Here is a 26,125-nt window from a genome sequence, read left to right as displayed (position 1 = left end):
GATTATATAATGGTACGACAGAGATTTAGGAACCAGGTTTTAAATTTTAAGACATTTCCAGGGGCAGATGTCGACTCTGACCACAATCTATTGCTTATGACCTGTAGATTAAAACTGAAGAAACTGCAAAAAGGTGGGAATTTAAGGAGATGGGACCTGGATAAACTGAAAGAACCAGAGGTTGTACAGAGTTGCAGAGAGAGCATAAGGGAGCAATTGACAGGAATGTGGGAAAGAAATACAGTAGAACAAGAATGGGTAGCTTTGAGGGATGAAGTAGTGAAGGCAGCAGAGGATCAAGTAGGTAAAAAGACGAGGGCTAGTAGAAATCCTTGGGTAAGAGAAGAAATATTGAATTTAATTAATGAAAGGAGAAAATATAAAAATGAAGCAGGCAAAAAGGAATACAAACGTCTCAAAAATGAGATCGACAGTAAGTGCAAAATGGCTAAGCAGGAATGGCTAGAGGACAAACGTAAGGATGTAGAGGCTTATCTCACTAGGGGGTAAGATAGATACTGCCTACAGGAAAATTAAAGAGACATTTGGAGATAAGAGAACCACTTGTATGAACATAAAGAGCTCAGATGGAAACCCAGTTCTAAGCAAAGAAGGGAAATCAGAAAGGTGGAAGGAGTATATAGAGGGTCTATACAAGGGCGATGTACTTTAGGACAATAATATGGAAATGGAGAGGATGTAGATGCAGATGAAATGGGAGATACGATACTGCGTTAAGAGTTTGACAGAGCACTGAAAGACCTGAGTCGAAACAAGGCCCCCGCAGTAGACAACATTCCACTGGAACTACTGACGGCCTTGGGAGAGCCAGTCCTGACAAAACTCTACCATCTGGTGAGCAAGACGTATGAAACAGGCGAAATACCCTCAGACTTCAAGAAGAATATAATAATTCCAATCCCAAAGAAAGCAGGTGTTGACATGTGAAAAATTACCGAACAATCAGTTTAATAAGCCACAGCTGCAAAATACTAACGCGAATTCTTTACAGACGAATGGAAAAACTAATAGAAGCCGACCTCGGGGAAGATCAGTTTGGATTCCGTAGAAACACTGGAACACGTGAGGCAATAATAGGTTAAAATAGCAAGAGAAAAGAAAGCAGTTATATTTTTCACCCTTTGCCACTGACCATTCATAATCCCAAATAATGGTATGATCCTAGATTTCGACAAGATTTTTGAGCAGAGTTCAAGAAAATTAGTCTGTAGGGGAATACTGGTGATGTTTTGTAGTATTTTATCACCTATCACTTTGCGGGTAAAGCAGTGAATAGTGATCCCACTAAGTTTACTTTTATTTGCCTGTTTAATATTTGACACTGTGAACATTGAAACTGAGGCAGTCAAAAATCTTTAATCTTTATTGGATTTCTACTTTTATTGCGGGCAATAATATTAGGATTAAGTACTAAAAACCGGTAATTTAAGATACCGATTATTTTGAGCGATGTCGGCTGTCAGTTTAAACTATTGTTGAGGAAAAGGATATAACCGAAAAACGATTGTTTTAACGATGGAACAACAAAATAAAAAATAATAACTGGAAACTCTCACCCTAGAATCACATATTTGGTGGAGTGCTTGACGAAAGAAGCGGAGTTCACAAAATGCATCTGCATGAAGTTGGAGATGAATCTCGAAGGGAAGAAGAAGAAGGAATACTAAAAGGTGGACAACAGAATAGAGAGAACCATAAATCATTAGAGACTGGCAACATTAGGTCCAGCTTGATAGCGATTGCCCATATTCAGAAACTGGACTAAAAGATATTACAAAGTAATGCATTAAAAAGTTATGAAGGCCACTGAGTCCTAACAGATTTTTTAGTTAAAATTACTAGGTACACTGAAGCAGCATTATTGTCGCTAATAAATATTAAGTTATAATTATAAATAAAGTGTACTGTAGCCTGTTCAAGTTGATTTTAAACACGCCCAAATGGTAAATTATTTTGTCAGTCCAAACCGCCTGTGCAAAGTGTGATGGGAATCGGCCTTTATTAATTATAAAATGTAATGGGTTTTCAGGCTCACAACAGTAATCCTAAACAGCTTAATGATAAAACTAGCTGGTCGCAGCTCGGTTCACTGGCATTTAATCAACAAGCAGTGGTATACGCCTTAGCGAAGCAAACATCAAACATCACACAAATGAAGCCTCCTGCCGCCAGAAATTACACTCACATCTAATTTTTTTCAACTGTAATCTTCCTGTTTAGTGGCAATATTTTCTTTCTCAGCTTTCAAAGTTCTCTCACGACACATTATTAATGAATTTTTTTGTCCGGAAGGGTTTTTGGGTTTTAGTGAGTAACATGGAATATGTCTCCGTTATTTTCAACCATTCACCTTTTCTTGATTCCTTATTGTTTTTTGGACTGCCAATCATAGCATTTACAATAGGCACCAACGCAGCGTTCAAAAGTACTAGCGGACATTCGCATTCTTTTAAATCGTTCCTTTCCTGTTTCTTCCAGGACGATGGGCTGTTTCTGTCGCAATTAATAGCTGTGGAAGGAAGCTAGAGTACAGACGGGACGAATATGGGGCTGTATTTATGCCTGAAAGAACTAATTACATATTGACGTGGTCGATGGTATTGCTTTCGTTTCCCCAGAAGTTTTAAATATTACGATTTCCAGATACTGAAAATAAGTTCTATAGTTCGATACAATGGAACGGTAGCTGGAAATAGGTTGGTATTAGGTGCAACTACTACACCTAAAGTACATATATACAGTAGGGCACCATCAATAATCTTATCAGCATTTTCATTTGGCAACGTGCATTCATGAAACCACGATGCCAAAGAAGGAAGCCCCTTACATACTGGTTGCATGGTGCAAGATGCGGAGATGGCGGCTTGAAAGCGGTCACGAGTTGTTCGAGGAAAGGCCTCCCTTACTTGGGTGATTGCAGCTCAAACTACCTGGCGGAGGGTGACTGCAAATGTCCGGCAAACCCTGCCGACCGCAAATGTCCGCAATCGCCACTGCCCTCTATTCGGATTCATTACCGCCGAAAAGAGTGAAGAAACAACCATTCTCGGGCAAGGCGAATGGCTCTGAGCAATATGGGACTTAACTTGTGAGGTCATCAGTCCCCTAGAACTTAGAACTACGTAAACCTAACCAACCTAAGGACATCACTGACATCCATGCCCGAGGCAGGATTCGAACCTGCGGTTCCAGACTGAAGCGCCTAGAACCGCTCGGCCACACCGGCCGGCGATGGCGATTTTTTTTTAAGATTGTCATTGTGCGATGCCAACTAATTGCGTTCGCAAGGAGTAAATCGCCAAAGGAGTGTACTACTGAAATTTGCTGACGAGGTCACGGGAGGCTGTCAACAAGAAGCGACGAGGAAAGCTGTCCTAGGGGGCGTTTGTTCTCCAGAACACCGCCGCGGCTCACTGAGCTCCTTTGGGTTATCAAATTCTGAAGCATCCGCGTATTTACTTCTTCCTCTTTCCTCGGATGAAGAAACCCTTGTGTGGCACGTACAGTGAAGGAAAAAATCGCAACACCGAAAAGCAAAGAATAGATTTGTGTAGGTAACATATTTAAGTGATTAACAATGCACGATGTAAGCGCGAGATACGGCGTTGCAAATTTGAATTTCTGGTACTCAATAACCATTGTAGCCGGCAAGATTTGCAAGAATCCAAACGTGCATAAATTGTGTTGTACAGGTGCCCGATATCTCCTGGTTGATCAATACAGGGACGGTTAATGCTGGTTGTGGATGACCTGGAGTTCTTCGATGGTGTCCGATATATGCTCGATTGGAAACAGTTTTGATGATCGACCAGGCCAAGGCAACATGTTGATACTGTAGACCACGTTGGGTTACAACAGCGGTATGTGAGCGAGTGTTATCCTGTTGCGGAACACTCCCAGCACGATAGGTCGAATCACCAGACTGACGTAGGAATTTCCAGTCGTAGTGTGAGAGGTGATAGCGAGAGTGCTCCTGCTGTCATACCAAATCACACCTCAGACTGTACCTTGAAGCGTTTGGGGCCAGTGTGTCCATCACGCAGACGTTCGTCACAGGGTTATTTGGTAGACTCTGCAAGAGAGGCGCTCTGCATCGCGGTGTAGCTTGCTGTTCAGGTTTAGAGAGGGTTTCTGGATGACGTGTCGAATATATTGCTTCCCCCTAGTTATACCTCCCGAGGAGATCACGAATGTAAAATTAGAGAGATTCGTGCGCACACGGAGGCTTTCCGGCAGTCGTTCTTCCCCCGAACCGTACGCGACTGGAACCGGAGAGGGGGGTAATGACAGTGGCACGTAAAGTGCGCTCCGCCACACACTGTTGGGTGACTTGCGGAGTATAAATGTAGATGTAGATTGGAAGTAGGCCCTCAACTGGCCTCCCCCTAACCATTACACAGCTGTCACTGTATCGGAGGCAGAACCACATTGCATCGGAAAACACAACACACCTCCACCCTGCCTTCCAATGAACTCTCGCTTGACACCTCTAAAGACTGAGGTGGCGGTGTTTTGGGGTCAGTGGAATGCACGCCTGAGTGCATCTGTCTCGGAGCTGTCCATGAAGTAACAGATTTGTGACAGTCCTTTGTATCACAGTGGTGCCAACTGCTGCTCAAATTGCTGCTGCACGTGCAGTACGACGCGCAAGAGCCACACGCCGAACACGATCGTCTTCGCTGTGTTGTGCCACAAGGCCGTCCGGAGCCAGTGTTCTTGCGACCGAACAGCAATGACGTGCAGTGACAACATTCAGGTCTTTCTGCAATATCGCAGAAGGAACATCTGGCTCCTCGTAGCCCTATTACACGATCTCGTTCAAACTCAGTGAGGTGCTGAAAATGGAGTTCAAAAATGGTTCAAATGGCTCTGAGCACTATGGGACTTAACATCTGAGGTCATCAGTCCCCTAGAACTTAGAACTACTTAAACCAAACTAACCTAAGGACATCACATACACCCATGCCCGAGGCAGGATTCGAACCTGCGATCGTAGCGGTCGCGCGGTTCCAGACTGAAGCGCCTAGAACCTCTCGGCCACACCGGCCGGCGAAAATGGAGTCCTTGACGCTTTAAAGGCATTCTTGACTAACAACTCACTAATTCCAATCTCAAAGGTAACTAAGGCTCACGAGTGGTACAACGTGCATTTACAGCAAACCTCATTTGCATCTTCACGGCGGCGCTACTAGCACCACGTTTATGTCGCCCAACTTCTCCTTGGTATTAACGATTTTTGTCCGCCGGAATATTTCCAGAATAATGGCGTGGTGATTTTTGACGTGGAACGTTTGCCGAACCGACTTCTGCAAACAAGACCTGTGTCAAGTCGTACACTGTCATCGCACTGAAGGGTGAACGTGCAGGAGGAGGACAGAGACTGCCACCAAGTTTCATGGTCGCAAGAAGTTTTTCCAGGTGATGATCAAAACTTTGTGACTGCCTCTCGTACAGCCTACTGGAGTCATTTATAACAAAAACTTCCAATTTCTCTGACACATGAGTTACACCCAGTCGTCAGACACGGTCCCGCTGCAGAAGTGTAGCTATAGGCAGACGCGTTTACGTGTGCGTCACTTCCTCGCTGCTAGACACAGTAACGTTCCCGGTCCTTCCGGCACGGTGAATCACACTGCCTTAACAACTCTGCGAGCGCGCACTCGCTCACGACTTCGGAGTTATCACTTGTGCTGTAATGCTGATTGCAGCACCAGTCTGTTAAACACAAATTCCAGGCGAAGGTTATCTTTCTGTGATCTGTCTTAACTGTCCATAAGATTTATCGTCGACATAAACACAACTTGACATCCAACACATCTATAATTTTACGACCGTTTGCCACATGTCTCCAACGCAGCAAGGGAAACTAGTCAGATTAAGATTGCAGTGGTTAACGAATACCTCGATATAATTCTCTTCCTCCCCAAGATTAGCTTTTTGCTGTGGTAAAGCTAATGAAAGGAGGGAATTTCGACTATCTTACTGAAGGAAATAACCGCCGAATTTAACGGCAACGAGCGAAGTTTAACAGAAAGAGCAATATCCTAGCATACGGTGACATTGTTCTATCAACTGACAATGAAAATTAAAGTCTCTTATAACAATAAAAAAATTATGTGAAAGCTCTTCACATAACTTAGATAATAAGGGTTAATCATAGGTCGCCATCCATAAAATGTTTTCTGGAGATGGCGTTGTACAGCTTTAGTGAATGTTACGAACTGCATTATGCAATACACAGCTGTAACAGTATATTTCATTAGAGACAATAGACTTCGGTCTAGGTTTGGACCATCATCAGGTCGAAATCATTTGAGCTATGCATTTGCATAATTAGAACAACAATTATCGGATGTACATTGTCGACCACTGATAGTAGCCGTATGTACATAAAATTATGGCCATTTTACATCATAGTGATGGGCATGGTTATTAATTTTAGATGAACATCTAAAAATAAAAACAAAATGAATTCTTGAACACTTTCTAGACGGGTCTGAGTTGCACTGAAGTCCGCAGCTCGTGGTCGCGCGGTAGCGTTCTCGCTTCCCACGCCCGGATTCCCGGCTTCGATTGCCGGCGGGGTCAGGGATTTTCTGTGCCTCGTGATGACTGGGTGTTGTGTGCTGTCCTTAGGTTAGTTAGGTTTAAGTTGTTCTGAGTTCTAGGGGACTGATGACCATAGATGTTAAGTCCCATAGTGCTCAAAGCCATTTTTGTTGCATTGGAGCACTGGTAAATGGCCATTGACGTTATCTCCTGAACTGTGTATCGTAAAACGATAATTTTGCAGAGATGTTCCGTAGTATGCGTGGATACTGTCTGCCTAATTCTGTACGAAAAAAAGTAATAAAAACGTAGCAAATTAGAACGTCGTGCCTCGAGACAGTCAGTCTCGAAAATGTTGTTACCTTCATTTTACCACGGAATAACGATAACCTTCATCGGTTAAAACTTCCGTATTTTCACGTACATTTCGAATGACCTAATTATTGAAATCTGCCATTTGAATGATGTAGTACAGCCAGAAACGTTACATTAGTGGATGATTAAATACAAATGAAGCTTTCCACTGATCCGTAAGATGAGCATGTCGTGGTCAAATTTCGGTAGTCGTGAATAATAATTCATTCATTCATTCATTCATTCATCTGATCTCGCTTGAAATGTGTTTCGAATAACAGTTTGTGTTTAACCTTTGGAACACATACCGCAGCGATTTGATGTGGAATGAGTTTGACAGGTCCTTGAAGGTAGTTAATTAGTTTCATGTTCCACTGATCATTTGCGCGGTAAGTCGTAATGACGTGGAACGTGTCACTTTACATTCACATCGCAAATTACACGGTTCAGTCACAAAGTGAGCACCTGTCAGAAGCCTAAATTACATATTTTGCACCGCGGTCCGTTGCGAGACGTGAGACACTGTAATGTAGGGCCTCGCGACTCCAGTGGCGTGGCCAGTTGCGCTGTGTTTCTCGGCTCAGGTCCCGTGGCGCAGACGGCCAGATCGTACTGGTCCGACGGATTCTCGATTGGGTTTGCATCTGGGGGCGGTGGTCTTTGGTGGCTGTAAGTTATTTGAACTTTGTACACGCCAGGAGAAACTCTTGTCTCACTAGTAATGAAATTTTTTACAATGTTAAGATAGCACGGAATAGGAGTGCAGAACGCTTAACAGAATGGGCATTAAACTGATATTGCATTACAAGCAGACCGCACATGGCTAAAGAGAGAAGATTATTTCGTGTAAGGCCGGGTCGTGGATCAGAAGAGGAAGTCGGTGTGGCGCGATTGCGAAGAGACAGTTTTGCGTGGGATGTGGGGGAGGCCTGACACAGCGCACCGTCTATAATTGCTTCCCTGCCCACGCACGAAAGTACCCACGCGCACGACACGTGCTCCGCCTTCTCGCTGGTCCCATGACCATTACATGCAGCAGGGCTCTACCATCATCTAATAGGGTGCATATGGAAACAAGCGTGAGGCGGCTTGAAGAATATCCCCGAGTTTTCAAATTGGGCAGCACACAGTGACAGCCAAGTGGCAGGACCGAAAGCAGCAGATAGGCGCCACCTCCCTTTCCCGAAAGGATGCAACATTTTCTGTCCGCAGGTGGCAGTTTCGCATACCGGTAAGACAGAGGAGCGAGTACATTAGCTGCTCTGTAAGCTTTCTCAAACAATTTTAAAGAAATTATTCGATGAAAAAGTTGTTCCTTCACATCAAGAAAATCCTGGTACTACGTAGAATCATTAAGCGGTTCGAATGGTTGTATACAGTCACTCGGTGACCAGTCTGGTGTGACAACTGAAGATAGCAATATAGAGAAACTGAAGTTTTAAATTCTGCCTTTAAGAAATCATTCACGTCGTCTGACCGTCGCACAGACTGCCGCATGGCGGACACACAACAGGGATCGCTGGCGCAGAGAAGCAACTGAAAGGGTTGAAAACAAGTACGTCTCCAGTTCAAGATGGAATCCCGGTTCGGTTTTACTCAGAGTACTTAGTTCCTTACATGTGTCGCTACCCTCTCGCCCAGCGCAAAGTAAGAAGCGCATGCGAAAAAGAGCCTGTGACTCCCGTAAACAAGGAGGATGGAAAAACGGACCCTCAAAATTACAGACCAATATTCTCAACATGGGTTTGCTGCACAAATTCTTGAACACATTCCAAGATCGAATATAACAAATTTCCTTCTATCCACATATCAACACGGATTTAGAAAGCGTCACTCTTGCGTAACTTAGCCTGCCCCTTCCCCGCACAATGTTCTACGAACCATGGACGGAGGGCAACAGGTACGTTCCAAATGCTTAGACTTCTGTAAAGCGCCCGGAAACAGTGTGGATGCTTGTAAGGTTTGACTGATTTTTTGGGGGGAAGGGACCAAGCAGCGAGATCATCGGTCCCACCGGATTATGGAAGGATGCGGAAGAAAGTCGGCCGTGCTCTGTCAAAGGAACCATCCCGGCATCTGCCTGAAGCGATTTCGGGAAATCACAGAAAATCTCAATCAGGAAGGCACAACGCGGGTTTGAACCGTCTTCCTCCCTAATGAGAGTTCAGTGTGCTAACCACAGCGACACCTCGCTCTGTGCTTATAACAGTCTGAAGGGAAGGGTTTTGCAGAGAAACAATTGTTAAGAAAAAAAATTCAATACGTTGCGCTCATTCCTAGATATTTTACACTGACGTCAATCAATCATGTAATTGCGCGCGTAAAATCAAGCAGCCAGCCAGAGATGGTGTCGCCAAACGTGTTTTTCGTTTCGTCTCCTGAAACCGAAGAAGACGACGATATAAAAATTGGATATGGAACGGCAGTAAGGATCAAACCAGAGTCAAAGGCTGAGAAGTCTCGTCCGGTACCATGTATACATTGAGGACAACTGATTAACTGTATCTGGCTGGTCGCTTGAATTTGCGCGCGCAACGGCCTGATTGTCTAACTTCAATGCTATGTAACTCTGAAACGGCCGTAATGTATCTAATAATAAAAGGTAGAGAGTAAATAATAAAAGGTAGAGATTAAATAAAAAAGGTAGAGATTGAATAAAAAAGGTAGAGATTAAATAAAAAAGGAAGAGATTAAATAAAAAAGGAAGAGATTAAATAAAAAAGGAAGAGATTAAATAAAAAAGGAAGAGATTAAATAAAAAAGGAAGAGATTAAATAAAAAAGGAAGAGATTAAATAAAAAAGGAAGAGATTAAATAAAAAAGGAAGAGATTAAATAAAGGAAAAGAGTTAAAAAAGGAAAAGAGGTAAAAAAGGAAAAAGGAGAAAAGAAAAAAAAGGAAAACTATTTATGTCACATGCTTCGGGACTAAACGCGGAGTAATCGGCGATGAGTGAAAATGTATACTGGACTGGGATTCGAACCTGGTATCTCTTGCTTACTAGGCAGCTGTGTTAACCACTGCACCACCTGGACGGAGTTAGTCTCAAGTTGCGTGGACTACCTCCGCACGCCTCTCGGCCGACGCACGTTCCCACCAAGCGCCACCTATTGGCAGTGCCCGTCCATTCCGTCCATGCTCGCTACTTTGAGGTTCGAAAGAACAGACCACACGCACTCATGTAATTGGTTCGCTTCGGTGTTCAATGAATACACCACCACAGCGCTGATGGACAGTACGTTCTACCTCCTACGGGAATCAACGTAGCGAGCATGATGGACATGGCGGGACTGCCCATATGTGGCGCTGGGTGGGAATCTCGGTCCGACACACTTTCGCTCATCGGCGCCTATTCCGATGCAGCCGACACCAATAGTTCCCTTCCTTTCCTTTCACCTCTCTCCAACCTTAATTTACGTAATGTGTATAGCAGCTGCGGATTCCGCGAGGTGTGTGTCGAGACTACGGTTTCAAACATGGAACACTTGCTGTTTTACCTGCTCAGAAGGGTTGGTACTAGAGATGGCTGTTATCGTTGAAACAATCGGATGTTCATCGAAGACAAACGCCTTTCAGGAGTGAGGGAAATGTGATAGTATATTACATATATGATCTGACGCATAAAGTAAATAGTAATTTACGACTGTGCGCTGGTGACGCTGTAGTATGCGAGAAAGTATCGTTGAGTGACTGTAACATACAGGATGATCTAGAATTTCTATTTGGCATGGAAATGGCAGCTGGCTCTAAATGTAAACCAACGCAGTTGAGTTGGGAAAATAATCCTGCAATGTTTGAATGCAGTGTTAGTTGTATGCTGCTTGATACAGTCACGTAGACTGAATATCTAGACGTAAGGTTGCAATGCTATATGAACTGGAACGAGTATGTAAGGCCGGTAGTGCGAGAGGCGAATGGTCGACTTCGGTTTCATGGAAGAATTTTAGGGAAGTGTTGCTCATCTATAACGAAGATCGCGTACAGTGGGATCCCACCAAGTCGGAGAAAAGTATGACACTGAAGCAAATCAGAGGCGTGCTGCTAAATTTTTCAAATCAACACGAGTGTTAGGGATATGCTTCGTCAACACAAATTCGAATCCCTAAAGGGAAGACTACATTCTTTTTCGCGAAACTACTACTACTTTTCCGGTACTACAGCCCATCGAGAGACCGGATCTTGTCGACCAGATGTTTCCTCCAGTTCTCTCTTGACGTCGTCGGCCTTCTCCAGTTCCGTACTTCGTAAGATCCCTCGATACAGAAACGTCGGGCATATGAAACTAAGTGCTTACTCGCACGACTGCAGATCCCGAGCGGCCCTACAAAGCGTGCAGCAAAAGCAGGCCTATAATTTAAAACTAGGTTTTCTCAAAAACTTAATAGTCGCATCTTTTTGTTTACGTACGTTGAAAGTCATAGTCGTGCCCTACATACACTGTCAATATGAATCAAATCGGTGAGGGGATGTTTGTACTGTCTCATTGTAAGATTTGCAGACACTACAGGGTCGCAAATTCATTGCACGCCAGCACGGTCGACAACCGGATTTGCTTCATACAGTGCGCGATTCCTTGAGCTGAAGGGATGAGAAACGTAGTATCAGGGACACATGTTGATTTTTTTCTTTATTTCGATGAGTTAAGACTTTTCCAAATCAATACTTCGACACTAGTCAAATTCTTCATATTTGTTTCGATATCACTTCCTTGAGGACAATATTAGAACTACTGACGGCCTTGTGAGAGCCAGACCTGACAAAACTCTACCATCTGGTGAGCAAGATGTATGAGACAGGCGAAATACCCTCGACTTCAAGAAGAATATAATAATTCCAATCCCAAAGAAAGCAGGTGTTGACAGATGTGAAAATTACCTAACTATCAGTTTAATAAGCCACAGCTGCAAAATACTAACGCGAATTCTTTACAGACGAATGGAAAAACTGGCATAAGCCGACCTTGGGGAAGATCAGTTTGGATTCCGTAGAAACATGGGAACACGTGAGGCAATACTCACCCTACGACTTATTTCAGAAGCTAGATTAAGAAAAGGCAAACCTACGTTTCTAGCATTTGTAGACTTAGAGAAAGCTTTTGACAATGTTGACTGGAATACTCTCTTTCAAATTCTAAAGGTGGCAGGGGTAAAATATAGGGAGCGAAAGGCTATTTACAATTTGTAGAGAAACCAGATGGCAGTTACAAAGAGTTGAGGGGCATGAAAGGGAAGCAGTGGTTGGGAAGGGAGTGAGACAGTGTTGTAGCCTCTCCCCGATGTTATTCAATGTATATATTGAGCAAGCAGTGAAGGAAACAAAAGAAAAATTCGGAGTAGGTATTAAAATCCATGGAGAAGAAATAAAAACTTTGAGGTTCGCCGATGACATTGTAATTCTATCAGAGACAGCAAAGGACTTGGAAGAGCAGTTGAATGGAACGGATAGTGTCTTGAAAGGAGGGTATAAGATGATCATCAATAAAAGCAAAACGAGGATAATGGAATGTAGTCGAATTAAGTTGGGTGATGCTGAGGGAATTAGATTAGGAAATGAGACACTTAAAGTAGTAAAGGACTTTTGCTATTTGGGGAGCAAAATAACTGATGATGGTCGAAATAGAGAGGATATAAAATGTAGCCTGGAAATGGCAAGGAAAGCGTTTCTGAAGAAGAGAAATTTGTTAACATCGAGTATGGATTTAAGTGTCACGAAGTCGTTTCTGAAAGTATTTGTATGGAGTGTAGCCATGTATGGAAGTGAAACATGGACGATAAATAGTTTAGACAAGAAGAGAATAGAGGCTTTAGAAATGTGGTGCTACAGAAAAATGCTGAAGATTAGATGGGTAGATCGCGTAACTAATGAGGAAGTATTGAATAGGATTGGGGAGAAGAGAAGTTTGTGGCACAACTTGACCAGAAGAAGGGATCGGTTGGTAGGACATGTTCCGAGGCATCAAGGGATCACCAATTTAGTACTGGATGGCAGCGTGGAGGGTAAAAATCTTAGAGGGAGACCAAGAGATGAATATACGTGGAGGGTAAAAATCGTAGAGGGAGACCAAGAGATGAATATACTAAGCAGATTAAGGAGGATGTAGGTTGCAGTACGTACTGGGAGATGAAGCAGCTTGCACAGGATAGAGTAGCATGGAGAGCTGCATCAAACCTGTCTCAGGACTGAAGACAACAACAACATCACTTACTACTCAAAAATTGGACTAGCGTCTTATCAGAAGCTGCGGCGGTGAGTAGTCCATCCTTGCTCAGTAGGGCACGCAGTGTATCTCCAGGTTTCAAGGTTTTGGCGTACACTGCACACAATTACATGTGTGTCAGGTGTTATGAAGAGGCGTAAAGGGGGGGGGGGGCGGCGAGGTGTGCAATGTGTTAGCAATATTTTACAGGAGGCGCGAGCCGAATGTAGGAGACACAGCACGTGAGAGAGAGTAGCAGGGCACGGCAGGGCTGGGTTCTGCAGCGGCGCCTTCTTTGGGCTCGCGGCTCGCAAACACCACAACTCGCGGCTGCCGTAAAAGGAACCGCGTCGCGAAAGCTCCATACCGGCTTCTTCATCAGTTTGTGAAACTGCAAGCCGTCCGCAAAGAAATATTGCTGGCGGAGAGCGTGCCAGGAAACGAATGAGGCTTCCGTCACGTTCTATCAAATTTAATTGACCGCGAAGAATGGATGACTTCACTGCAGAGCATTTGTCTACTGTCGTACACAGGCGTGACGAGGCAGAAGAAAATTTCTTTCCAAGTCAAGCTCATCACAGTCTTCAAGAGATTACGTCATGCGCCATTCATTATGTGTAGATTGGCCTTATTGCGGAACGGTAATGAGATTCTGACCGATTCTGTAAGAATATGTCTTTACACTGAGATGACAAAAGTCATGGGAAAGTGATACGCACATATGCAGATGGTGGTAGGATCGCGCGCACAAGGTATAAAACGGCAGTGCATTGGCGGAGCTGCCCTTTGTACTCAGGTGATTCACGTGAAAAGGTTTCCGACCTGATAATGGCCCCCACAACGAGAATTACAGCCACTGTACGCGGAATGGTAGTTGGAGCTAGACGCATGGGACTTCCGAAATCGTTAAGAAATTAAACATCCTGTGATCCACAGTATCGAGGGAGTGCCAAGAACGCTGTATGTCAGGCACTGCCTCTCATCACGGACAGCGCAGTGGCGGACGTCCGTCACTAAGCGACCGAGAGCAGCGGCGTTTGCACAGAGTTGTCAATGCTAGCAGACAAGCAACAATGCCTGAAATACCTGCAGAAATAAATGTGGGACGTACGACAAGCTTATCCGTTAGGACATTCGGCGTTAATCGGCTGTGGCAGCAGATGACCAACACGAGTGCCTTTGCTATCAGTACGACATCGCCTGCAGCGCTTCTCCTGGGCTAGTGACCACATCCGTTGGAGCCTAGACGACTGGAAAACCGCGGCCTGGTCAGATGAGTCACGATTTCAGTTTGTAAGAGCTGATGGTAAGGTTCGATTGTGGCCCAAACCCCACGAAGCCAAGCTACTGACACAGGTTGTCATCAAGGCACTGTGCAAGCTGGTGGTGGCTCCATAATGGTATGACCTGTGTTTATGTGGAATGGACTGGGTCCTCTGGTTCAAGTGAACCGATCATTGACTGGAAATGGTTATGTTCGGCTACTTGGAGACCATTTGCAACCATTCATTGACTTCTTGGTCCCAAACAACAATGGCATTTGTATGTATGACAATGCGCCATGTCACCGGGCCACATTGTCCGCGATTAGTTAGAAAGACAATACGAGGCAATGATTTGACCACCTAGATCAACCGCCACGAAACTCATCGAACATTTATAGGATATAATTGAGAGGTCAGATCGTTCACAAATATCCCGCCTCGACAACACTTGTCCAATAATGGACGGCTACATAGGGGCAGCATTTCTGCAGCGTATTTCTAACGACTTGTTGAGTCCATGCCATGTCGAGTTGCTACACTATGCCGGGCAAAAGGAGGTTCGACACGATATGAGGAGGTATCTCGTGACTTCTGTATTAGAAGCACAAACATACCGTGCTGCCAGTCATTCTCACATACCAGAACGGATAACTACCGAACCAGAACATGGATTTTGGGGAAGCTTTCATAATGCGTCAAATTTATTAAGCATGTGCAATCAGGTAACTTATATGCTTTACGTGGAAGTCCGTTGTAGAGAGAACGTTTAATATTGACATCAATGGTTACCTAATATCTTACTGTACGACATAAGACAACTGATGGAGCAGTGAAGGCGACGCGAAGACGCCAGACGAAGATTTACAAAATCCGGCGAGGTTACTCCAACTCCAGTCAAGGAAGTCTATCACCGTAAAGGAATGTAGTACTCACGCTAATACGAACGTCGCGCTAGAAAGTATCCGGACGCCCCTACCTACTGCGAAATTGACCATTAGATGCAATGAGAAGCGGACCGACCAGTATAAAAGGAGGCGGGGAGTACTGCGTTGTCACTAGAGAAGCTTTAACCGCAGAACAGGGCCGGCCGGGAGTGTTCAGCGACTTCGGTGTCAATTATTCACTGGATGTCTCCAGAGTAGCTAAGCAAACATCATGGACACTACAAACCCACTGAAGCCTGTTGTGATTGTGAAGTGCAAACGAGAAGTAGCAGCCACAGCTAAACCAAGACAAGAGAGAGCTCATGTCCTGATCGACAGGGACCATCGATCATTGTGGAGGGTGGTTGTTGAGAACAGCATGAAGATAGTGGAAGGAATCACTCTTCCGTCTACTTTCTCACCTACCACTCATTTTTGTATCTCTTTCGGCAGTAAAATTTTTTAACTACTTACCAATTTCACAGTAATAGTGATTTATAAAACAGGAAAGTAATTTCACAAAATTTATAATGCAGAATTGCAGCAAGGTAAAGCATATAATAATCATTTGGCAGTTATTTTATATCAAAATTTTATTGAAATCTAATGAAAATATTTTTAAAACCCCTGCCGCCCACCAATAACGCTGGAACGGTCAGTAGTGGGCGATGGTGACCAGGTTGACCACCTCTCATATAGCGCAATGACTGTGCGTAGGCAGTCAAGTCCTCCTTGATGGGGAGAGACGTGCTTTGCTTCAGGTAGCGTCGAAGACAAGCCGCAGCGCGGAGGAAAGAAAACACAGGAAACGTGTGCCGTCAACACTCGGCTGAGCAATTTCCAATGAAATCCATTCCGAAACAGCAGCTGAACGTGAATACTGCAATTAACAGTGTGTGGCCACATTAAAAAATATTTGAAAAGTAAAGGGTTTAGAACGATGTTTATGAGTGAATTATCTGACAACAAAATGGAGCTGAGGGTTGCTATCTACCGTGCTTTGTTATAAATTCGGAATGCCGTATTACGCTCAAGAATTCCACTGCAGCTCACAGAAGAGGAATTCGGCTTTCACACAGGATAAATTAAAAAGGATGAAGAAAAAAAAAAACTTACGAGCAAGAGTTGCAAAAGGAATCTACCTTATGTTATGATATGGACCGAGATGTTACCACGAGTCCTGTTTTTCTCGATAGCCACATGAATAGATGTTGCCAACATGATTAATGTACCACCTTGAAGACGAGGGAATCTTAGATTGTTTGTAGCTACGGCAGGACAGAGCGCCAGTACTCTTAACAGTTCAGGTGCGGTATATCTTTGATTAACAATTTCGAGGACGCTGGACTGGGAGTGGAATAATGCCACGCCCTCCCTAGTCTGGAATCAAGGATGCGTCAAACGAAACGTACTCTCTTTAACAGTTGTTTCGACACGAAGCAACTGCTTCCTAATATGTTATTCTTCAAACTGTCGCATGTAATGTATTCCATTACTTGTCCAATAACATTCCCAGGAGTTACAATATTTATAACGTATTTACAGAAGACTTTTTTAAAATGGCGATTTAACGTTTGAAACGTTATTTAGAGTTACTTTGATAGAACACATTTCTCAACGAGATTAGCACGGAGAATACCTTTCTTGTTTGCTCCTACCAGCTTTTTTCACAGTAAAATCCAAACAAATCAACGACGGAATTGACAAATGCCTCGTATTGCGAAGAGTACTAAAAGAATTGTCCGCTCTCGCTGTGTGTATATCATGACTGCAGCACTATTACAGCGCTGTTGCAACTACTCTCGTGTCGAAATTTAAAGCAACAAACCCCTATTTCCCCGTTCTGTCTGTAATCCACGATATAATGATAATAGCTGTCAACCAGATGCCCGTACGGTCGTGTACTGCGCGGAAGATGCATTCCAGTCAACGAATAACCATGCCAACGATACGTCACAGCACCTATGAAATGTGGTAGTGTTTTCCGGGTAGTCCCACATCCACAACAGCTGTGTACATAGTCACAGAAGGTGCCGTACGGCACAGTGAAGATGCCTACCAGAGTCTCTGCGGTGGAGGGTCATAGAAAGAAAGGAAGCAAGACAGTCGCAATCTGATATGGCCCGAAGGCTTAATGTGAATCGTTCTGTTGTTTCTCGAATGTGGCGACAGTTTAGAGAGACCGAAACTGTATCCTGTAGAGAAGGGCAGGGCCGATCACGTGTGACTTCAGAAGGGAGGACAGTTATTTGGCTGTAAGGGAACAATATTACTACCTTAGTATTGCACGGCAACTGGCATGTGAGGTCATAGCATCCACTGGACGTGTCTTATCGGGGCAGACGGTGTGCACAAGGCTTCAGCAGAGTTGCCTTTATTGTCGGAGAGATGCTGTATGTCTACATCTGACGCGTCTTCACAGAAGGGACTGTCTAAAGTGGAGTCATCAGCAAGCCATCTGGACGGTCGAACCATGGCCCAATGCTGTTTTCACAGACGAGACCCACATCAGTCTGGAGAGTGATTCTCGACGGATTCGCGTCTGGAGGGAACGTGGAACACTATTTCGAGACCCAAACATTGTGGAAAGAGATCGATATCGAGGAGTACCCCCAATGGTGTGGGCAGTGATTATGTTGATCACTAGAACACATCTCCAAGAAACCGTATGGGTGAATCAGCAGTGTTTCACTGCTTTAAGGTATCGTGGCGAGATCTTGGAACCTCATTTGCGGTTGTTGCGAGGTGCTGTGGGCCCAGACGACGTAGTGATGGACGATAACGCTCCTTATAGAGCATAGGTGGTCGATGTTTTCTTGGAGATGAAAGATATTGCACGCATGGCGTGGCCTGCTCGCCCTGCCGATTTGAAATCGATAGAACATTTCTGGGCTGCAGTAAGATGACGGCTTGCATCAGGTCAGCATCCAACAACCACACTCCAAGACTGCGAGCAGTTCTGCAGGAAGAATGAGCGTTACTGCCTCAACATGAGACTCGTCACATCATTCCCAGTATGCCTCGTCGTCGCCATGCCTGTGTTGCTGCCAGAGGTAGTCATAGCCCATACTGAGCACATTAACCAGTTGTCGGTATGTGTGTGTGTGTGCAAATCCGTTAAGTTTGAAAAAAAAAAAAAAAAAAAAAACGTTTTTGTCTACCGATATGCATGTTGCAGGTGTTGAGTTCTGTATTCATTACATTGTTTCTGCTTTACTATCACCTGTTTATACTGTTTTGTGGCAAAATAAACGCAACCTTGCAAAATTTCCTTTTGTTTCTTTAATTTTGGACACCAGTGTGAAAAAAGAAATGTGTTTTTGAAGAATAACTTTCAACTGCCGAAGTCCGGAAAACCAAGCCTTTTAACAGAATGGTGGTTGTCTTCTCCTCTGTAGTGAGAATGCTGAAATGTTTGCTGTTCGACTCTCAGCGACAGTCACTGGCGGCAAGTGATAAGCTTTTTAACAACGCGTCAATCGCGCCACAGAGGCACTCGAAACTATCCGTCCAAAGTCGAAATCCAACAATTAACTGTTTCAGCACAGGACCCTTGCACACATCTACATTTGTCTTGAGCAACCCACGTTGTAGTATTTGCCTTCAATATTGGTTCTATAAAATTATACAACAGTGTTTCGAAGAACCCTTCCAACCAACCTCGTTTCAGTTTCATTAACGTCTGTAAGACACTTCCATATGGGCCACCGCACAGATCTTTTACGACCGACAGCGCGTATGTTTTTTTCTTTTTTCTGCGTCAGCTGTCGGACAAACTTTCTTACGTTTCCAAACAATGGAGCAGTACTCTAGAGTTGATTGTACCAGCAGATGCGGGAATTCGTCCCTTAAATCTGCTCTCCATTCGCCACCTCTACTACTGATTACACGTGCTCATTCTATTACATACTGCGTCATATCTGTTACCACCAGGTATTAAAACAGAGTATAAGGGTCCAAACGTTTACCACTAAAATCGTCATCGGCTAGTCTTTCCTGATTATTTTGCTGCAGTAGGCTTCATAGTTCTTAAACATCGTCCGCTTATCCGTGCTCTGAAGCTGAAAGACTGCGCTTCCTCTCCGCATAAGGATTTCGCTATAGGACTCCCGTTGACTGAAGAGTTCGTGAACGCCAATAGCAGAATGTTTTCGAGTTATGTACAGAATTTTCCAGGTACAGTAACTTCACTGAATGCCCAGATCGTCAGTTGTCAGTTGGGCGGTTGTGGGAGTGTCACGTTCGGTCATGGAGAACGAAGTGTATAGCCGCAAACGCACCAGTTGCCATATAGCTACGCAATACGCTGCAGAAAGCTATTTCTCAGCGACTCATTATCCGACACGAATAGAGGAACCAAATCGTTGGTATAAAATGCAGCTTACAACAGAGTAATATTACTTTTAAGAACTTTGGGACGATCTTCGAGTGAACGTGCATGAATTAACTAATTACCATTAAGGAACTGGAGCACATACTCTGTGTATACGCCTCCTTGTCCAGGTTGCACAAATTTCAACAGCAGTACGCAAATGCTCCAGAGTCCCTCACATCATCACGATAAAAAAAAGTCGCTAAACCATGCCTTTGGGTGGCGCTCGACTCTCGAGTCGGTCCGAATCCTGTTGGTGAATGAAATTTGCACTGCTAGTATTTGGCCGGTAAGGGGAAGGGGGTTGATGACGTGAAGCCCTGAGCCCCAGTCTTTACGGTAATGTCCTGGATTAAATTCCAAACCTCTCCCCAGTGCGTCAAAGTGAGGGCAAGTAACATTGTTGATTAACCTGGGCGGCCCACTTGGTGCTGTTCGAGGGCAGTGGCCTATGTGTCAGCATCGAGTTTCGTCCCCTGCCTTCCCTTCATCCATAACTACACAAACCCAACACTACACTGTAAAAGCTGTCATCACAGTTATCCACGAGAACGGATACACACTCTACATTAGATAACAAGACGGAGGAAGACAACAGCAAACCACCTCCGCTAGCACCTAGCCAAGAATGGAGATTCACGATTCATGTATCTGCTTCCCTATGGTCATTCTCTGAGTATGGGATTACTTTTACTTTTGGTGTACTCGATACCTTCGAATAAGTAAACGCAAATTACTCTTCTTGTGCGGCTCTTGTGGTTTGGTGCTGCGTACCTCTGACATCCTGCGAAGTGTTAAGCGTGTAGACTGCTCGAAAGTTAAGTGTAACGTCATGCAGCATGAACAGAGGAAAGGCAAGGGTGAATCGCAACAGACCAGTGTGCAAGTAGCCACACTTTTTTTCTTTTCTTCCCCTGAAGTTTTCTTACCTCTTTCCCCTCGTTCTATGGGCAATACAGAAAGTTTTAGAATTTAACCAGGATGACAAATACAACTTTATTATCGGGGTCTGCCGGCTCCTCCACATCACAAAACTCAGTATTCTTTCCGTGACTAATTCAATTGTCGGTTTTCAAAGATGGAATTCGAGCTGTGTTCCGTTAGAAACGAATTTCGCCACAAACGCAATTTGACATAGTCAGTAGTTAGAAAGGAAGCAATACTGTCACGGTTAGCAGTCATTAGATGGGCAAGCGCGTTGTTCTAATGTCGGATATTCATGTGTAGCACCGTTCTTAGCCAAGTACACGCCCACTTGCGCACTCGTCATTCAGCTAATCCTTGTGAGGTGGCAGAGCCAACAGGTATGGGGAAGTTTAGTTTACCGTACGGTCGCCGCATGCGGCGCGTACTCACCCTGCAGCATGGAGCGGTATGCAGTGTCGGTGATGGCGAAGACGTGTGGCGGCACCTCGTGCCTCTTGATGCCCTTGTAGCGTTCCATTATCTTCTCCGTGTAGATCGGCAGCTTCTTGTACGGGTTCACCACCACGCAGAACAGTCCCGAATACGTCTGCAACAACCATCATAGCCATTACCCCACGGTATTGCGCTGGCAGCGGCTGTGACTTACCGTGGTAAATTATACAGCGAGGGCACCCCTCGCTCAACTTCACTTCTAATTCGTAGTTAGTATGAGCAGAATACGAGTATCAAGTCCGCCACCACCACCTTTCCCCACACCTAAAAGCATAATGCAGGACTCGCACTGTATGCCTCTATGTTTTCTGCGTCGTGCTCAATGCTGATAACGGGAATGGAACCTCGTATACTAGGGTACACCTCCCACAAATACGACGTTGATGCCAATGAAACGTTGCTTTTATTATTGTAATGTCTGTTCCATAACATCTTAAACATCGGCATTGCCTAAGAAAACCTTGATTCACACGACCTTTTGAAGTAATGGTGCTGTGTGTGTTTCGTCCAAACAGAGAAAGTGGAATACCTCGCTGCCAAAAATTTCTTTCATTTGGAAATCGGTCCACATTTTGAAAGAGTTTTGCCCTTTGGTTTCTATTCTTCAATGCAATTAAGTAACGAAATACTAAAACGAACTACAAAAGCCTGTGACTACTTTCTCAACAAGTGTTAGCTGTGTTAGAGTTGACTTCTCAAAGGCATGCGTCTGTCTGTTTCCACGTCAAGTGTTTCGAGGGACAACATGGGAAACTCCCAACATGTTACACGGCGAGAACGAAGGTTCTAGAATCTAACATAACACGATTCAGATATGAAATAAAGACCTTCCGATGATGAGACAGATTTCCTGTAACATGTTTGCGTACAGCGGCTTAGAGATAGCTCCGCTTTCAAGACCGAGGCGGTTCCTTATTATAACTGCCCTCGTAATGCCTACCTGAAAAACAGCGCACTAGGCAACGCTTGCTCCTCAAAATTTCGTTTTTCAGGTGGGTATGGTTTATGGTCAACGTTTTACTTGCGTCAAAAAACACCTCTTGAGGTTCATAGCCTTATAACAGGTTGCATTCTGATATTAAGAGCAGTAGAAACGAGGATCACGACTTGCTTAAAATATAGAAGGGGAGGTCACAATAATCGCACAACAGAAATAATTATGAAGAAACATCACAACGGAGCTGTCAAAAGCAGACTGGGGCACAGGTGAAGGAATCTTTCTAAATCCAGAGGAAAAACTGGTAGCGCTTCAGGTGCGGCACGAAGCAGCCTACTGAAATGAACAGGTCCGTGAAAGAACCTTAACAGAACGACACTTCGGAGGGGACGCCCGCTGCGACATCCGAGAATAGTCAGCTTGGCGCTGGGAACAACAACAGAGGGAGAGAGGAAACAAATTGCTGCCCGAGTTGTTGTAGTCTGAAGTAATGGACACCTAACGGGCTGCAGTTCACCAATAGTATTCCGGCATTTTATGCTCCTACTGTAGTTCCGGGAACTATTCTGGGTGTGAAAATTTCTCTTATTTCAACAAAGAACTCCGCCTTAAACAGAATTAAGAACACATTTGAAATGCTTAGAGATGCTACACAGACCAATACTACTCGTGAATTCCACATTTTTGTAGGAGTGAAGATTTAATTGATGATTCTCTGGACGCGGAGAGCGGTCCGTTGTGGCGGCTGCCTGCAGCTCAGATTTAGATTAGTTGGCGACTGACGTTTAAGATCTAGGTTATGGCTGTGCGATCGAGTCTAAATTCGATCTTGTTTTCGACTTCATTGACGAACCCGATGTTAAAAAAATTTATATAATGCCTTAAAAAAACAATACGTAAGTACATCAAATATGTTTATTAATCAGTAAAGATAAAAATAATTAACATCATATCTAAAGTTTTGTCTACTCACATGGGGGAAAAAAAACTAACTCTGAGATGTTTCTCCTTCACTCTATAGAGTAGTAGTTTTTGTTGTTGTTGTCGTCTTCAGTCCAGAGACTGGTTTGATGAAGATCTCCATGCTACTCTACCCTGTGCAAGCTGCTTCGTCTCCCAGTAACTACTGCAACCTACATCCTTCTGAATCTGTTTAGAGTACCCATCTCTTTGTCTCCCTCTACGATTTTTACCCTCGGAGCTGCTTTAAATTGGTGATCCCTTTATGCCTCAGAACATGTCCCGCCAACCGATCCCTTCTTCCAGCCAAGCTATGCCACAAATTTTTCTTCTCTCCAATCCTATTCAATACTTCCTGATTAGTTATGTGATCTACCCATCTAATCATCAGCAGTCTTCTTTAGCACACAATTTCGAAAGCTTCTATTCTCTTCTTGCCTAAACTATTTATCGTCCACGTTTCACTTCCATACATGGATACACTCCATACAAATACTTTCAGAAATGTCTTCCTGACACTTAAATCTATACTCGATGTTAATAAATTTCTCTTGTTCAAAAACGTTTTCCTTGCCATTGCCAGTCAACATTTTATATCCTCTCTACTTCAACCATAAACAGTTATTTTGCTCCCCAAATAGCAAAACTCCTTTACTACTTTAAGCGTGTAGAGTTGTTATCGCCTGCTTTTGAGAAGTCGTTCAGAAGCTGACGTGGTGGCTACGTCATTTAGGAGTAATTTTTGTAGGTTCTTACTAGCAGTACCGATAATGTGGTTCGATAATAGTAGTTGGAAGACATAGAAGTCGATCTTTCGGATGTTAACTGATCTATAATTGAAGATCCGCTTCTATTATAGTTTGCAAATTATTCTTTTCTTGTGCCATTTTGTAACGTTCACCCTATAAATCGATTTTGGTTTAGCTGTTTCCCCTGCAATGTAACAGCGTGTTGTCCATCCTAACTGACGCTAGTCTGAAGAGCCTCAAACAAATCCTTGACGGTTTCGAATACCTTCGAACATGCTGAAGCATCTTGACAATATAGGTTCTTGAAGGCAGTATCGATCGCAATTGATATGGCTAACAGGGTAACGTATAGTTAGTAATAAGTTATTTTCTGATTTTTGTTATGATTCTGATCTCCAGTCTCCTGCAGTCTGTATGGGCTGCATGTCAGGCATTTCGACAGTCAACATACTAACTATTGGCTTTACTGCTTGCAACGTACTTTTCTACGCAGAAAAAGATTAGTTTAAATGGCACTAAAATTGTTGACTCTGCTGACTAGCCCAGCTTTTGTCTTTAACATTCACGATGCGATATTTCAAAGGCTTCCGTGTCAATAATGAAACATCGATGATCATCGAACATTACCACACTATAGAGCAAGCGAAATAGACTACGCAGTATGCTGCGCGTAGTAGTTACGTAGATATGGAGCAGAAGATGGAGGAATGTGTTTCGGCCAGTGCTGCGTTTGGCGTTAGTTCTGCGGCGTGCGTGGCGCCTGCGAAACTAGGCCGCCGTGAGCCGGCGTCTGGCGCCAGTCCTCATATGGCGCGCCGTTAATGACCGTCATTACCGAGATTTACGCCCACCAATTAACTGGAAAGCGTTACTGTTTGGCGGGCAAAAAGCCCCAGAAAGATCAAACGCGGCGATAGCCCAACGGGAGGAGGGCTGATTGATAGCGGATCCTGTGCGCTTTCACTGCCCGCCGCAGCGCCGCCACAGCTCCATTGGCGACCGTCTGGATCTTGGAGGCCTGTTTTATTCGAACGATGCTCGTCCGAGACTAACGAGGCCCGTAACTTTCCACTTCTACTGGGTGAAGACGAATATACACAGAACTATTCGGTTAAACCGACAAGATTGTGTGCGTTCCGGTACGCAGAAGTAAAATCAGTCAGGCTACATATACCGAGTGATCAAATAGTCAGTATAAATTTGAAAACTGAATAAATCACGGAATAATGTAGATAGAGAGGTACAAATTGACACACATGCTTGGAATGACATGGGTTTTATTAAAAAAAAAAAAAAAAAAAATACAAAAGTTCAAAAATGTCCGACAGATGGCGCTTCATCTAACCAGAATAGCAATAATTACCATAACAAAGTAAGACAATGCAAAGATGTTTTTTACAGGAAATGCTCAATATGTCCACCATCATTCCTCAACAATAGCTGTAGTCGAGGAATAATGTTGTGAACAACACTGTGAAGCATGTCCGTAGTTATGGTGAGGCATTGGCGTCGGATGTTGTATTTCAGCATCCCTAGAGATGTCGGTATATCACGATACACTTGTGACTTCAGGTAACCCCCAAGCTAATAATCGAACGGACTGAGATCTGAGGACCTGGGAGGCCATGCATGACGAAAGTGGCGGCTGAGCACACGATCATCACCAAAAGACGCCATCTGTCACAAATTTTGTGGCCTTTTTTTTTGTTCTAATAAAATCCCATGTCATTCCAAGCATGTGTCAGTTTTTACCTCTATCTACATTATTCCGAGTTTTATAAAGTTTTCAAATTTATACTGACTTTTTGATCACACGGTACATGCGCATCCACAATCTGCGGACATGGGGTGGCGATTATTGCTGAAACGACCGGTTTTTGGTTGTCTCGGTTTTTCTTTTTCCAATGCTGGTTTCATCCGAGTGTAAAAACTGCTCAAAATAAGAGGTATCTGAAATAACCTATTTTTGGAGTTTTATTCGTGTTATTTTCTGTAATAAAGATATAAATGGAACAAGAGATTGAAATAATTTGACTACCTCAGTTTTAAAATACATAGAATCAAAATAATAAATTAAATACGCAAGTAAAACTTCTCCGTCCACTGTTCGCGGCTTTTCTCGAATAGCGGTAAGTGGCTGAATACTAAAAATAAATAAATAATAAAAATAAAAGAATCACCATTACTCTCCTATTGATTCTAATTTTCTTTAACTCGCTCAAAAATCATGTCAACGAGGATCATACCACTACCTGGGCATTAGCGATAGTCAGTGCTAAATGGTGCAAACTGAGGTCGATGAACACTGTTTTTCGTATTAATTTGTCCGTTTTCAATCAAGTCTTGTCAGCAGATAAAGGCATATTACGTAGATACAACC

General features: G+C 43.8%; 1 protein-coding gene across 3 annotated transcripts in view; it reads right to left on the bottom strand.

Moving 5' to 3' along the window:
* LOC126334615 (myosin heavy chain, non-muscle) overlaps nt 1-26,125 on the bottom strand; it is a 261,875-nt gene that overhangs the window by 97,306 nt on the left and 138,444 nt on the right. For all 3 annotated transcript variants that reach the window (XM_049997023.1, XM_049997024.1, XM_049997025.1), the window contains exon 2: nt 21,037-21,193. In XM_049997023.1, the coding sequence (XP_049852980.1) occupies nt 21,037-21,193 (157 nt within the window). The remainder of the gene's footprint in view (nt 1-21,036; nt 21,194-26,125) is intronic.

Source organism: Schistocerca gregaria, chromosome 2 (genome assembly GCF_023897955.1).
Source record: "Schistocerca gregaria isolate iqSchGreg1 chromosome 2, iqSchGreg1.2, whole genome shotgun sequence".
NCBI classification, from domain to species: domain Eukaryota; kingdom Metazoa; phylum Arthropoda; class Insecta; order Orthoptera; family Acrididae; genus Schistocerca; species Schistocerca gregaria.
The sequence above is the reverse complement of the archived record's forward strand: the minus strand, read 5'-3'. Positions and strand labels throughout refer to the sequence as shown.